The 16,908-nt window shown below is 36.7% G+C and overlaps 1 protein-coding gene across 1 annotated transcript in view; it reads left to right on the plus strand.

Moving 5' to 3' along the window:
- LOC126349891 (mutS protein homolog 4-like) overlaps positions 1-16,908 on the plus strand; it is a 259,596-nt gene that overhangs the window by 223,590 nt on the left and 19,098 nt on the right. The window contains exon 14 of the mRNA XM_050002468.1: positions 1,861-2,058. Coding sequence (XP_049858425.1) covers positions 1,861-2,058 — 198 coding nt within the window. The remainder of the gene's footprint in view (positions 1-1,860; positions 2,059-16,908) is intronic.

Genomic DNA, 16,908 nt, shown 5'->3' on the forward strand with positions numbered 1-16,908 from the left:
AACCGCACGGCCACTTCGGCCACATATAAGGATGTGCAATATTGTACAAATACACATGTGCACAGTACTCTATACAAACTTACACTAAACAATATATAAAACTTTGATTTATTGCAAAAAAGATTTTTTTCATGGGTTATTGTTAAGACTGAAATAAAAACAATTATAGTTGTCACACTTCTGTTCAAAATAGTGATTCAGATCACAACATTTGACTGAAACCACTATTAACATTGACTATGGCGTATAGTATCAGCATAGAACATGAATAAAATTACCTGCAACTAGGTTGTCAAAGGTACTTATTTACACTGTAAAAGCAGTTGGTCATTGCTAACTTGAATAGTGCTTCATTTCTTTTATATGTGCTGAAAGTTCGTTATACAATTTCTACCTTGGATTTTTGTTTGTTTCTGTGTAATAGCCTTGTTTACTCTTTTTACACAGATATCATTGCACATTTTTGTATTATATGAACGCAGATATGAGTTGGTTTTGAAGTAGCTGCTTGGAGAATGTTAACCTTGGACTTTTTGTAATTATTCTAACAGCTGTAGTGTGAAGATCATTTTTAGATTCTTTGTATTATAATTCCAGAAAATGAGGGCATAGGTAACAACAGTGTGAATGTAAGCAAAGTAGACAGTTCTGCTACACTGTTTTACTAGACACATTGCTAATTAAAAATAGTGCAAAGCAAGAAGAACTTAAGTTTCTAGCTAGATAGTTGATGTGGGCATTCCAATATAAATTTTCATTTATGTTGATACCTGAAAATTTTGTGTCAGCTACTCTCTTAACTTCTTTATTTTGTATTCTGAGGTCCAGGTCATTTTGTGACTTCGTTCTCCTGTCATGAATGTAATTAGTTTTTGAAATATTTAAAGTTAATTTGTTCACTTTAAACCAATTTTGTAAATATTCCAAAACTCTAGTTGCAGATGTTGGCAATACTTTGTTTACATCAGTTACAACAACTTTTTTATCAAACTTCCTGGCAGATTAAAACTGTGCCAGACTGAGACTCAAACTTGGGACCTGTGCCTTTCGCCTGCAAGTGCTCGACCATCTGAGCTACCCAAGCACAACTCACACCCCGTCCTCACAGCTTCAGTTCTGCCAGTATCTCGTCTCCTACCTTCCGAACTTCACAGAAGCTCTCCTGCGAACCTTGTAGAACTAGCACTCCTGGAAGAAAGGATATTAGCCACAGCCTGGGGGATGTTTCCAGATGCACAATGGAGTGTGCGTTGATATGAAACTTCCTGGCAGATTAAAACTGTGTGCCTGGCCGAGACTCAAACTCAGAACCTTTGCCTTTCGCAGGCACAGTAACACACCATGATCATCTTTTAAAACAATCTCCTGTTGACTTTGAACTTTCTTGTTTATTTCTTTTTTTATTATATTCCATATTTCTTATGATGTGTTTACTGCTAGTTTGTCATTGTGCATTGTTTTAGCTTTTTTAATCACCTTCCTATAAATTTTCTTATGTTTTAACATAGTATGCAAAGTGTTTCTCTTTGTTGTCTTTTTTTATTTGACTAAGATGTTTTCAATGAATGAAGGAATGTTTTAAGATAGTGAAGTTGAAGCCAATTCAGAATATCATGAACTATGTGGGAGCAGATTGCTCTACCATATAGTGTTTTGGTGTGTGTTAGTGAGTGTTTTGACATTGATAAAGTTGGCTTCAGATATATATGTTCTGTGACATCACAAGAGACAAAGGAAGATTGTCTTGTTTTAGAGAGTTGTAAATGTATTGTTGCCTAAGTAATATGCTGATTCATGTCCTATAAAATTATATAACTAAGAAGTTATAAGTTCTTATTTGTGTGTGTTTACCTTAGTTAGACACCACCTATAAGTGACGACCACGACATGAATGGTGAGGCAACAAAAAAAAAAACCTCCAATGTAATTATCAGCAAATTGTCCAATGTGGAATCTGCTGAAATTCGTCGCAGATCGTATTTAATAAAAATACTCAAAAGGTTGACAGGAAGGGGACTTGACGGGGGCAAGCCAGTGAGTACTCCAGAAATCAATAAGGTAAGCATAAAGCTTCCTCCCTTTTGGGTAGAAAAGCCTGATATTTGGTTTTGCCAAGCTGAAGCTCAGTTTACAATCGCTGCTAACGCAATGAAAGCAAATAAGTTCAATTACCTGCTGGCCCAGCTTGAACCAAAATATGTTGAAAACATCTGGGATCTGGTAACCAGTGATGAAAGTAATAAATATTCACTGGCAAAAGAATGACTCTTAACACTTTTCAAGGAGAGTGAGGAGCATAAAATTAAAAAACTGTTGAATGGGTTGGAACTGAGTGATATGAAACCTAGCCAGTTATTATGAAAAATGCGAAATTATACTGGGACCAACTTGTCAGAAAATGCTTTAAAAACATTGTGGCTCAATAAACCTCCTAGTAATAGTTGATAGATATCAGTGATATCGGAAGAAAGGATGGACAAAATTGCGCAGATGGCCAGTCATATAGTGGAGATGCAGTAAGCTGAGGAGCTTCAAATTAGACTTAGAAAATGAAGTTAAGATGCTTCAGGAACCAAATAGATCCAAATCGCACAGCAGAGTAGAAACAGAACATTCCATAGCAAATGGTAAATATTGTTATTATCACTTCAGATCTGGTTCATAGTGTAAACCTGAAAAGTGTGTACTTTATTTATTTATTTATTTATTATTTTTATTTATTAATTTCATGTTCCGTAGATCCAGTCATCTTATCTGGTAGATAGCGGTGCAGATTTGTCTGTTATATCAGTGTCAAAACTAAGAAACTTGAACCCTCTGACTTTAGTCTTTATGCCACAATGGTTCTGAAATAAAAACTTATGGGTCAAAGCTGTTAACTATTGATTTAGGTCTTAACTGTAAGTTTGAATGGCCATTTATAGCAGCAGGTGTTTCAAAAGGAATATTGGGAGCCGATTTTCTTCATCATTCTGGTTTACTGGTAGATCCGAAAAATAGTAAATAGTATAATACCTGGCATATGATATGTGCTGTTTCACAGGTGGCTCTCACTTTGATAACACATGTTTTGCCAGTTACAGGGCTATTATAGGTGGTGGTAGGATGGTGCATACGGCAAGTCCTGCAGCAGGGACAGTTAGACAGTCACAGGGGTAAAGCTACGGGGCGGGGGATCATGGTATTTATATCAGTGATGCATTGTTACATGCAATGTGCAAATTATGTATATAGGAACCTTGAAAATTATGTACGTAGGAACCTTGGAAATTATGTATGTAGGAATCCTTTAATCAGTTATTTGTTACAACTTTGTATGAAAATAGTCAGAACATTATGTCACTTAAGTCTGATTCCTCATACTCTTTTATGGAGTAATATGCTTCCTTCTTAAACCACTCTGCTGGAACATTCTTAAATGTATTATAGGGAAATAATGGGCAGTTTTTGGGAGTCTATTGAAAAATCTGGGAGCTGGACATTTGTGGCCGCTGAGAACCTTAGCTAGCCTAGCGTAGGACATATCAATTGACTGTCTGGTCCTTATGTTGTGATCATGTACAGACATCTAAAGGTTAAAATTATTTAAATTTTCTTTGACACTGAGAAGGCAGTTATACATGTAGAGGCTTGGGACTGTCAAAATATTGAGCTCTTTGAAGTGATCTTTACAAGATTCTCTTGGAGTCAGTGCTGCTATAAGTCTGACAGCCTTTTTTTGCCACTTGAATACAGTTTTTGAGCTGGGCAATTAGCCATATAAGAATTCCACAGGTAAGATTGGAGAGGAAAAATAAAAAAATATACATATACTAGTAGAGATTTGCTTACTTACTCCTCAATCTGTACAGCACATAAATCAGTCAAGGAAGTTTAGAGCACAATTTTTCTGTATGACTTGTCCAGCTGAGTTTCTGATCTATGTGGAAATATAATAGTTTGATTATTTTTTTATTTTCATTGGAGACACTTAGATTGAAAAAAAATCTCCTATTTTATTGTTATAATTTGTAAATAATTTGCATGGAACCAGTTGGTGCATTAGTTTATTGCTGCACTTACATTATGTCACAGCTCTTCTGGATGTGTGAATAGAGATTATCATCTGTGTACAGTATTGCCTCACATGGCAAAAATGAGGGCAAGTCATTTATACACTCCTGGAAATTGAAATAAGAACACCGTGAATTCATTGTCCCAGGAAGGGGAAACTTTATTGACACATTCCTGGGGTCAGATACATCGCATGATCACACTGACAGAACCACAGGCACATAGACACAGGCAACAGAGCATGCACAATCTCGGCACTAGTACAGTGTATATCCACCTTTCGCAGCAATGCAGGCTGCTATTCTCCCATGGAGACAATCGTAGAGATGCTGGATGTAGTCCTGTGGAACGGCTTGCCATGCCATTTCCACCTGGCGCCTCAGTTGGACCAGCGTTCGTGATGGACGTGCAGACCGCGTGAGACGACGCTTCATCCAGTCCCAAACATGCTCAATGGGGGACAGATCCGGAGATCTTGCTGGCCAGGGTAGTTGACTTACACCTTCTAGAGCACGTTGTGTGGCACGGGATACATGCGGAAGTGCATTGTCCTGTTGGAACAGCAAGTTCCCTTGCCGGTCTAGGAATGGTAGAACGATGAGTTCGATGACAGTTTGGATGTACCGTGCACTATTCAGTGTCCTCTCGACGATCACCAGAGGTGTACGGCCAGTGTAGGAGATCGCTCCCCACACCATGATGCCGGGTGTTGGCTCTGTGTGCCTCGGTCGTATGCAGTCCTGATTGTGGCGCTCACCTGCTCGGCGCCAAACACGCATACGACCATCATTGGCACCAAGGCAGAAGCGACTCTCATCGCTGAAGACGACACGTCTCCATTCGTCCCTCCATTCACGCCTGTCGCGACACCACTGGAGGCGGGCTGCACGATGTTGGGGCGTGAGCGGAAGACGGCCTAACGGTGTGCGGGACCGTAGCCCAGCTTCATGGAGACGGTTGCGAATGGTCCTCGCCGATACCCCAGGAGCAACAGTGTCCCTAATTTGCTGGGAAGTGGCGGTGCAGTCCCCTACGGCACTGCGTAGGATCCTACGGTCTTGGCGTGCATCCGTGCTTCGCTGCGGTCTGGTCCCAGGTCGACGGGCACGTGCTCCTTCTGCCGACCACTGGCGACAACATCGATGTACTGTGGAGACCTCACGTTCCATGTGTTGAGCAATTCGGCAGTACGTCCACCCGGCCTCCCGCGTGCCCACTATACGCCCTCGCTCAAAGTCCGTCAACTGCACATACGGTTCACGTCCACGCTGTCGCAGCATGCTACCAGTGTTAAAGACTGCGATGGAGCTCCGTATGCCACGGCAAACTGGCTGACACTGACGGCGACGGTGCACAAATGCTGCGCGGCTAGCGCCATTCGACGGCCAACACCACGGTTCCTGGTGTGTCTGCTGTGCCGTGCGTGTGATCATTGCTTGTACAGCCCTCTCGCAGTGTCCGGAGCAAGTATGGTGGGTCTGACACACCGGTGTCAATGTGTTCTTTTTTCCATTTCCAGGTGTGTATATACAATGAACAGGATTTCTGTACTGAGCCCTGTGGAACATCTTTTGTAACAGGTTATGAGTGTGACCTGTAGTTGTTTATAATTATCATCTGCTTTTTGCTGCTTAGGTATGACTCAGTAAGGTGAAGAGCATTCTCTCCAACTCTGTATTACAGAAGCTTTTTGATAAGTATACTGTGAGAGACAGTGTCAAAGTTTTCCTCAAACCTAAAAGAGTTGCACAGGTTGTTTTCTTAGTCTCAAAAGAGTCATATATCTTTATGATGATAATCTCAACTGCTTTGACAGTAGAAAAATGAGATCATGCAGTTAATGTGTTTGATGAAATTGGAATGTTGTTGTGTTTATTTTCGGAGCTTATCTCTGTCTTGTTAAATTTGCATGCTGGTTTACACTTATTTGTCAAATGGAATATATAATTGTCATTGGCTTTCTTCTTGACTGCTATAATTTCTGATCTATACACTCTCCTTGCAACTGTGTATGCTTCCTTTTTAGCTTGATTCTGTTGTAAACTCTCATACTATACCATCATTTCTTCCCCAAGTTTGTGCAGGTGTGGTGTGTACTGGTTTCTCAGTACTTGCGGTTTATTACTCCAGTTCAGCTTTGTGTTTTTTATGATATCTGGGACAACATGAATCAAGGTTTTCTACTAATAATTCAAAAAATTTCTGTGTTGAATTATTGGCAGACATATCAGTATGAGTATTGTATTTCAGTTTATGTGATTAAGATTGGTTTTTACCTCATTCAATTTACGTTCATTGACTGCCCTGATCCTGAGGTTTACAGTACCAAATCTGGTTTTATTTGGCTGAATGTTGGAAATTATGTTATCTAAGCAAGCACTAAGCCTGGTGGGTTTGTCATTTAGACAGCAGATGTTTAATAATTTTAATATGTCTAATAATTGCTTCACATGTTTGGTATTATACCTAATATCTATGTTAATATCACCAAATATCATAAGTCTGCAATTTTTAGTTTTGAAAAGCATCATTATTAATTTTTCAAGATTTTTTTATGAATAATTCTGTGTTATTACGAGGAGAGTGGTACACTGATTAGATTAGATTAGATTAGTACTTGTTCCATAGATCATGAATACGACACTTAGTAATGATGTGGAACATGTCAGGTTAATAAAAGGGGTGTCTATACAAGATATTACATTAGACAAAATATTACATGACACTCAATAATTTGTTTGTGGAGGTTGGGAAATTACCCACTAACTATATCCAAAAATTCATCTAATGAGTAGAAGGAGTTGCCATTAAGAAATTCTTTTAATTTCCTTTTAAATGCTATCTGACAGACTTTTGATGTTATTAGATAAGTGACCAAAGACTTTTGTGGCAGCATAATTTACCCCCTTGAGAGCCAAAGTTAGATTTAACCTTGAGTAGTGAAGATCATCCTTTCTCCTAGCGTTGTAGCCATGTACACTGCTATTACTTTTGAATTCGTTCAGATTGTTAATAACGAATTTCATAAGAGAATATATATATTGTGAGGCTACAATGAAGATTTCTAGCTCTTTAAATAAGTGTCTGCAGGATGATCTTGGTTGAGCTCCAGCAATTATTCTGATTACACACTTTTGTGCAATGAACACACTTTTACTCAATGATGAGTTGCCCCAGAATATGATGCCATACAAAAGCAGAAAATGAAAATAGGTGTGGTAAGCTAATTTACTAAGATGTATATCACCAAAATTTGGAATGACCCTAATAGCATAAGTAGCTGAACTCAAACGTTTCAGCAGATCCTCAGTGTGTTTTTTTCCTGTTCAACCCCTCATCAATGCATACACCTAGAAATTTTTGAATATTCTACCTTAGCTTTATGATCAAAGTCTATATTTATTAATGGGGTCATTCCATTTACTGTGTGGAACTGTATATATTGTGTTTTGTCAAAGTTTAATGAGAGCCCATTTGCAGAGAACCACTTAATGATTTTCTGAAAAACATCGTTTACAATTTCGCCAGTTAATTCTTGTCTGTCGGGTGTGATAGCTATACTTGTATCATTGGCAAAAAGTACCAGCTTTGCTGATATAGCTAAAATAGCTCTTACCTTGGTACCATTATTGCTGGGACATCAAAAACTGCTTCTATACATAGTAAACTTACGTCTATCACTTCATATTCTAACAATATTATGAAATGGATAATTGTTACTCACTATATAGTGAAGATGCTGATTTGCTACTCACTATATCAGCGATGCTGAGTTTGCTACTCAGCATCTCTGCTAAGTGGTGAGTAGCAACTACCCTTTTCATAATATTGTTACATTCTATCCTGGACTTTCCATTGTTTGATTTCATATTCTAAACTATTTATTTCTTTGATAAAGATTGAAACACCACCATGATTCAAATTTGTTCTACAGTAACCTGTTGCTAATTGGTTTCAATAAGATCCTCTTAATTCATGTTCACTATGAGTTAACTAGTGTACATTTACTAGAAGAACATCACAATTTAATTCTTCCAACCACTATTCCATTTCTAGGAGTGTATAACATCCAAATCCTCCAAAAATAAATGCAAAATAGATATATTTAAGAAAAACTGGTAAATGTTGGTATGGCGCCTTCCCAATACACATTCTCCATTCCTTCCATTCTATGCATGACTCAACCCAATAAGACTCAAATTCAATGAATTAGTGTTGATGACAGTTGAGAGTTTTATATGAAGTAAATTAATAAGAGGTGGGACAGATCATCATGGTATACAAACATGTCAGGGCACTGTTGCAGAAGCAACAAAAAATGAATGTCAGTTTTAATAGAACACAAAAGTGCCAAGATGCTCAACAGTTTAGAGATGCTCAAAACATACAAGGGAACTGTCCAATCTGACATGTCAAAACCTTCCTTGAAATTATTTATACAGGAAGAACACGTTAAAAGAAAGGCAGAGTCAAAATTTTAGCTGATAAGACACACTACAAGTATTTTTAAAAAATGTTGAAATTTGCTAAATTTATAACTCAACTCATGAAATACACACTCCTGCTATAGATGTAGTAGATGGCATGCACAACATGGCAGGTACACATCCATGGTTGAAAGCACATCAGTAAACACATAATACGGTTCAATGCGACTGTAATTTGTTAAGTGAATTTCAGTTTCCATTGATAGTTGCTTTGACACAGTTGTTCATAGTTATAATTTACTCAGATTTGCAGCTCATATAATGTCTGTAATAATTAACTGTTGCCTTTGTGGTATTGCTAAGTGTTGACTATGGAGATAAGACACGATTAATTTTCTTTAAAATTTCTTGGTATATGCTTGCTAGTATCATCTGTCTTTGTACAGGTTCCAGAGTTTCACAGCATCCAGTTAATGTTTCAACCTTGGAAATATGAAACACAAAGAACATGATATGCTATCAAAATCACCTACTTCATCTGAAGACATACGTATGTGTTATTTATTTGTTAATTTCTTGGACACTCATATCAATGCTGTCGACATTTCATTAGAAATTTTGGAAACATTAGAAGCAAAATGAAATACTCAGACAAAATACATGAATTGTAGTTAAATAGTGATCATTGTGCTAATTAAGGTCCAGAATAAAAATAGAGTACCTTCCAAGCCCAGAGAAAAATGTACTGTCACGGCTTTTAATGAGAAAGAAAACACTGTAAATCTGGTTAAACAATGGAAGGAACTGCATAAATCGAAGAAAGATTTGCATAAAATACATGCCAAAATGAAACTAAGAAACATGTGAAAGAAAATTTTGAAAGCTTTAGAACTGCTCGTGAGAGTCAGTGCACCATTACCATGGAGATCTATGAGACCAGGTGCTCCAAATTGCAAAGCAGATGAATATTACTGATTTCCAGGCTTCTGCAACCTGGTTAAAGAGATTCAGTTAATATACAGAAAAGAAAATCACAAAACTACAAAGTTTACCTTATATAAATGCGTAGTGGAGACATAATTAACAGGTAATACTATAGAGAAATTTGTAGATAATGTGAAAATGAAGCTTCTTGTTATCTCATAAAAGCTGCATATAACACCAATCAATCAGGTTTCCTGCAGACATTTTATCATTCTGAGAAAAAAAAGACAGTCACTTGTGCAGTTGAATGCTATTACACATTCGTATACACCAATGTCAGTGATTCTTATCAGTGGATTACTGTTTATGCACCTTTATCTCTGTATTCAGGATCATTAAGGCAAATCAGAGCCAAAAATGAAAAAAAAAAAAGAAACAGGACTGCTTATTTCCAAGTCTTGTAATTGATGTAGCAAAAACCGGAAAAATGAGAGAGAATAGTTTTCAGTGTTACAGCTGAAACTTCTTCTTACCATTTGCAGAAAATAATTCATTGCTTTTGTTGGACTTTTGGCTTCGATATAATGACACCTTTTTAGGAGGATGACAAAAAAATTAAATGATCATGTGGCATTGTTGGCCAGGAGACCCCATCTGGATGCCCTGTGTAAGTATTATTTCAGGTAATGCCACATTGAGCAACTTACGCATCTGTGGTGATAAGATGATAATGAGGACGACGCAGCACTCATTTGAAGGGTGGAAAAAATCTCCAACCTGGCCTATAATTCGGATTCCACCTGGAACTAATAGAGTAATGTGGCCTTTTGTTTTTAAAAAAAATTCATCATTGTAAAGCACTTTTCATAAAATTGTCAGGCAATATAATTTTCAGTTTCTCTTTGTTGTTTCAGGTTTATCAGTGGAACAGTATTGTTAAACTTCAGTCATTTCTGCATTGTCATTATGCATCATCACATTTTACTAATTTGATCAAGTGTCCCTGCTATGCTGGCACTATATCCAGAACAGTGGCCACAGCCATTTCTATCGCCAATCCAATAAATAAATAAAACTAGTAATGTCTGTGAAATGCCTGAATGCATAATTTTTTTTATTCAGGTGTGCCTGGTGTGAGGAAAATGTTTTCATCATCCAATAGACACTATAGTGAACAAGCAAGGTACTCTTTCACTTTTAGCAAAATATACATTATTCAAAAATTATCATAAGGACTGTGTCACAGGAATTTTTATAAAATATTTAATGTCAACAAATTAAAGTCCCAATCGATGGAAGTTTCTGTAATGTAACATCATACACTGTCTTAATTTTCTTTCCTCTGATAGACACTTTTTTGTAACAATTTCATCTATATCAATTTAGCTGCCATTGAGAACTGCATGTTATTCATAAAATTAATGAGTTAATGTATTTTTGGTATAGTTTAGGTGCTTAAAATTCACATGTATGACTCTTGTCATGACTGTGTCTGCTTATTCACTGATTTGCACACTAGGCCTGTACAAACGACTGTCATAAGTACTTCTTCGTGTGGCAATGCTATAGTATTTTAATCAAGAACTGCTGCCCACATGAATAAGTTGGAGATAGATACCCTCAGTGTAATGAAGCAACTTAACCCACTTATTAAAAGAAGGTTTGCCATTCCAGACTGTAACTGGTTAGGTTACTTCAGGAGTTTGCTGACAAAGTAGCTCAATTTTTAGCAATTGTGTATAACTGGTCTCCTGACAAAAGACCTGTACCTGAAGACTGGGAAGTTGCACAGGTCACACCACTCACTAAAATGGAAACAAAAGTAATCCAAAGAATTATAGACCCATATCATTGGCATCAATCTGAAGTAGGATTTTGGAACATATACTGTGTTCAGCATTATGAAATACACCAGAGAAAACTACCTATTTTCGGAAAATATTCTTCTTGTGAAATACAACTAGATCTTTATTCATACAAAATGATGAGTGCAATGACAGGGGATCTCATATTCATCCCATATTTCTTAATTTACAGAAGGCTTTTGACACGGATCCTCACAAGCAATTTGTAATCAAATTGTATGCTTATGGGGTATCATCTCATATGTATGACTTGATATGTGATTTTCTGTCATAAAAGTCATGGTTCAAAGTAACTGCTCTTCTAACATGTATAAATGATTTAGGAGGCAATCAGAATACCCATCTTAGATTGCTTACAGTGACGTTATCAGAAAATGAAAATGAATTGCTAAATTATTTAGACAAGACACTTTCATGGTGTGAAAATGGTCCATTGACATTGAATAATAAAACATGTAGAGTCTTCCATATGAATACTGAGAAAAATCCATTACATTTCAGTTACATGATAAATGAAACAAATTTAGAAGTTGTTGATTCAACTACATACATAGGGATTGCAATTGTGAACTGCTTAAATTAGAACTATCACAGAAAATGCTGAGGGAAAGGCAAACCAGAGGAGGGGAAGGTGAACCAGAGACTATGTTTTATTAGTAGAACAATTAAAATGAGCAACAGATGTAGCAGAGAGACAACCTACACTATACTTGTCCATCCTCTTCTGGAGGATGGACAATGTGGGATTCTTACCAGATATGATGAATTGGGGTTGCAGTCACCAAAACAAAGGAGTTTTTCATGTGCTGATGTTTTATCATTAGATTTCAATCAACAATATTTTGTTGACTTCCACCTGCATGGAAAGAAATTACCCTAATGATAAAATAAGAGAAATCAGAGTTTGCATGGAAAGATTTAGATGTTTTCATTTTTCCCACATGCTATTCAAGAGTAGAACAGCGGAGAAAAGTTTGAAAGTGTTTCTGATGGTGCAATACACAAAATGAGAGGATACCAACCAATCCCCTATAGATGAGTCGTCGTCTTCTCATATTTTATGTACTGCACAGTAATTATGTAGATGTACCAGATTAAGAAAACAAATCTTGTAACAAAAAGCTATGACACCTGGAAAATTGGATGGCTAAACTATCATTCTAACCTCATAAAAATGCCAGCTGGATGAAAGGGACATAAATTAAACCTCTCAGATACCTCTCACAGTCTGAAAGATACAGTCAAGTACTCGAACGGGCACACCCGTCTACTCCATATCCTCCACAAAGCCCTATTACAGCAAAACTTTATAAGGCAGATGCAAGGCTACTTTCACTGGTGCTTTCACTCATATATGCTTCATAAATTTGTGCATACACACCCATCAACAAGCAGCAACAATTATTACCACAGCACATGAGTTGAAATACTACAAATGCAACTGGTTAAACTTTGAATAATATATGGGTGACACAACTTCCAAAATCAGGAAAATATGGAAGATAGCATAATAGACCTGTCAAAGACATTCCAAACACAAATACATATACTCTGCACACACAGTTGCACAAAGCACAATACACATATACCCCATAATGAAAAAATATGTAAAATAAGTGAAAGGCTATTACTGTGCATGATGAACAGAAACACATAATAGAAAAAAATTAACAGTAGCTTTTGAGCTCTTGCTGTTTTTCTGGTATGAGTACCCACACACACAAAACCACAAAGACACCTAAACACCCACAGTGAACACTACTATGAACATGGGCATATGTGTGTGTGTGCGCGCGCCCGCCCGCGAATGCGCCTGTGTGTGTGCGTGCGTGTGTGCAAACAACACACCACACACAGCAGTTTCATCCCATGAACTTAGCTAGGAAACTATCCTGTGGCAAGGAAACAACACTTCTTTGAAAAAACAGACCTAAATGCAAGCCCATGTTGACAACTTAAGAAATTTGCAACTCCAAACACACAACAGACAAAAAAATATGATGCCATTAGATGCAGAACTAGAACAGAAAGCAAAACACACACACCCGCACACACACAAATAAAAATTAACAGAACAAGCAGAAAAAACATTCACAAATTAACTGAACTGTTGCTTCACAGAAATGCAGATGCAGGGTCAGCATGATGCCGTACAACCTGTAACATGCTATGACAACCCTCCTCCAGCAATCTTCTGTCAACATCTCTCTACTAACCATCAAACCATTGCACCCATTAATTAAAAGACAACCAAAGCTCTGTAAGCTTGTTTTCTCTGATCCCCAAAACATTCTACCATATCTAATCACAGGTACAAAATATGCATGATATACAACTTTTTTGACTGGTGTTTCTATTATACTGCTTATAACATTCATTGCAAATATTAGACTATTTAGGCAGTGACACATGGCATCTACATGGCCTGTCCTTGTTAAATTCTTGTTTGGCATTACACCTAGAAATTTGGTACAGTCTGTGGTGGCAAGGTGATTGTCCTCATGTGGTATTTCTAGTATATACTGTACAGCTTGTTTTGTGGTAAAGCGAGTAATTTGTGTCTTTATTAGATTTAATTTCAGACCATTATTTCTCACCCAGGCCTGAATTTGAGCCAGAGGCTGCTGAAGGTGACTAATTAAATTTTGACTTTTCTTGCAACAGACTATTGCTGCAGAGTTGTCTGCATGAAAAACAATGTCTGAATTTATGTTAGTTGGCAGGTCATTTATATAACACAAGAATAATATTGGCCCAAGGATAGATCCTTGTGGCACACCTTTTTCTGTCTTCTTTCCAACTTGAAAAGAATGCCTTACCCGTTTCTTCTATTGGTATTCTTTGTTTCCTGTTCAATAGGTAAGATGACATCCATCTCAGCGAATTGTCACTAAAACCATATGCTTGCAGTTTGCGAAGTAGTATTTTGTGATCTACTGTGTCAAAGGCTCTACTTAGGCCACAAAAGATGCCCAATACATTCATATTTTTATGTAGACTACTATTAATTTTTGTAATAATGGCCTGCACAGTGCAGTGCCCTCTTTGGAAACCATGCTGATTGTTGTGGATAATATTATGCAGATCATTATAACTAACTATCTGGTTAATGCAGCTCTTTCAAATATTTTGGAAAATATTGATTACAATGAGATTGGTCGATAATTGCTAACTTCATCGTGTCTGCCTTTTTTTAAAAAAAAAAAAAATAGGTTGTATTTCAGCATACTTCAGTCTATTGGGAAAACATCCTTCCTCGAAAGATTGATTCATTATAAGGGACAGAAGATGTACAATACTATGGGTGATTGCCTTTATTATTTTTGAAGGAATTTCATCCCAGCGTACAGAATTTAAATTCTTCAAGGACTTTATGATATTAGCTACTCCAGAATAGGATATACGAGTGAATTTACATTTAGTGGGGTTACATAAACTGGAAACAGGGTACACATTTGGCAATGAAAGTTCATCAGTTTTACATGAATTTATGAAGTGGCTGTTCGTTGATGAAGATAAGAAACAGTAAATGTCTTTGTACTGCATATTTTTTAAGATGCCATCAGTACTCTCAAGTACCACCTTCCGTTTTCTGCTGTGTAGATATGACCCAATCCACCACCCAATCCTCCTCCTGGTTGCTACCATTCAAACCATAAAAATCAGCCTTTGACAAGTCACCGAAAATTCCAATAGGTGACATTGTGTTATTTATTGACTCGAGAACTTCCTTTGTTACCGAAAAAATAGCCAAGTATGATGACATGTTTTTTTGAAAGCTAAATGGTTTTTATTGAGGGTGTTGTGAGTATTGAAGTGGTTTTCAATTCTTTTTACACACCAATTTCTCTAATATTTTTGAGAAGCAATGTAGCAGAGATACTGGACAGTAGTTGGACACATTAGTTTCACCTCCTTTATTAAAAAGTGGTTTTGCTATAGCAAACTTACAACACCTTGCTGCATTGACAATGTGATGCCGGACTTGACATGAATACCGTAACTACTACAGTGCTTTATAATTTTGGATGAAATGTTGTCAATACCTATGGTATTTTTATTTTTTAAGGCCTTGATTATATTTTTAACTTCACTAATACTGACTGGAGCTGAACCAATTGGGTCACGTAAGTTTGGGTCACCTCATTATAATAGATTAATTGCCATATTTAATGAGCCCTTACAGCCCACATGTTCTGCTGCAGTTGAGAAGTGATTGTTAAACATGTTAGAATTTGCTACAGGATTATGTATCACCTTGTTATTATTGCTTATCTCTATGATATTTTCAGTCTTATTGTTCTTTCCCCGCTCTCTCTTTTTGATATTCCAAATTGATTTTATGTTGTCCTAGGAGTTATCATTTTCAGATTTAATATATAAGCTTCTGGATTTATTTATCACTCTTTCTACATCTTTGCAGTACAGTTTATATTAGGATCTTCCAAGGGGTTGTTTGGTATTCTTAATAAGGCATGTAATTTTCTCAAGTATTGTGGCATGAGTGGGACAGTGCACAAATGGTTTAATTCTTACCTAACTGGAAGAGTGCAGAAAGTTGGAATAAACAGTTCTCATAATATGCAAAGATCAGCACATTCCTCAGTCTGGGGAACTATCAAGAGTGGGGTTCCACAAGGGTCGGTCTTGGGTCCTTTGTTTTTCTTAATATATATTAATTACTTGCCATTCTATATTCATGAAGAGGCAAAGTTAGTTCTCTTTGCTGATGATACAAGTATAGTAATCACACCTCATAAACAAGAATTAACTGATGAAATTGTCAATAATGTCTTTCAGAAAATAACTAAGTGGTTCCTTGTAAACGGACTCTCACTGAATTTTGATAAGACACAGTACATACAGTTCTGTACAGTAAATGGTATGATGCCATTAATAAATATAGACCTTAATCAGAAGCATATAGCTAAGGTAGAATATTCAAAATTTTTAGGTGTGTCCATTGATGAGAGATTAAATTGGAAGAAACACACTGATGATCTGCTGAAATGTTTGAGTTCAGATACTTATGCAATAAGGGTCATTGCAAATTTTGGTGATAAACATCTTAGTAAATTAGCTTACTACGCCTATTTTCACTCATTGCTTGCATATGGCATCATATTTTGGGGTAATTCATCACTGAGGAATAAAGTATTTATTGCACAAAAGTGTGTAATCAGAATAATAGCTGGAGTCCACCCAAGATCATCCTGCAGACATTTATTTAAGGATCTAGGGATATTCACAGTAGCTTCTCAGAATATATACTCTCTTATGAATAACTAAACCCAATTCAAAACTAATAGCAGTGTGCATAACTACAATACTAGGAGAAAGGATGATCTTCACTATTCAAGATTAAATCTAACTTTGGCACAGAAAGGGGTGAATTATACTGCAACTAAAGTCTTTGGTCTCTTACCAAATAGTATCAAAAGCCTGACAGATAACCAACATGTATTTAAGAAGAAATTAAAAGAATTTTGGAATGACAACTCCTTCTACTCCAAAGAGGGATTTTGGGATATAAATTTAAAAAAACTGTTGTTAATTATGTAGTTATGAATATAATAGAGGGAAACATTCCACATGGGAAAAATATATCTAAAAACAAAGATGATGTGACTTACCAAACA

Source organism: Schistocerca gregaria, chromosome 1 (genome assembly GCF_023897955.1).
Source record: "Schistocerca gregaria isolate iqSchGreg1 chromosome 1, iqSchGreg1.2, whole genome shotgun sequence".
NCBI classification, from domain to species: Eukaryota; Metazoa; Arthropoda; class Insecta; order Orthoptera; family Acrididae; genus Schistocerca; species Schistocerca gregaria.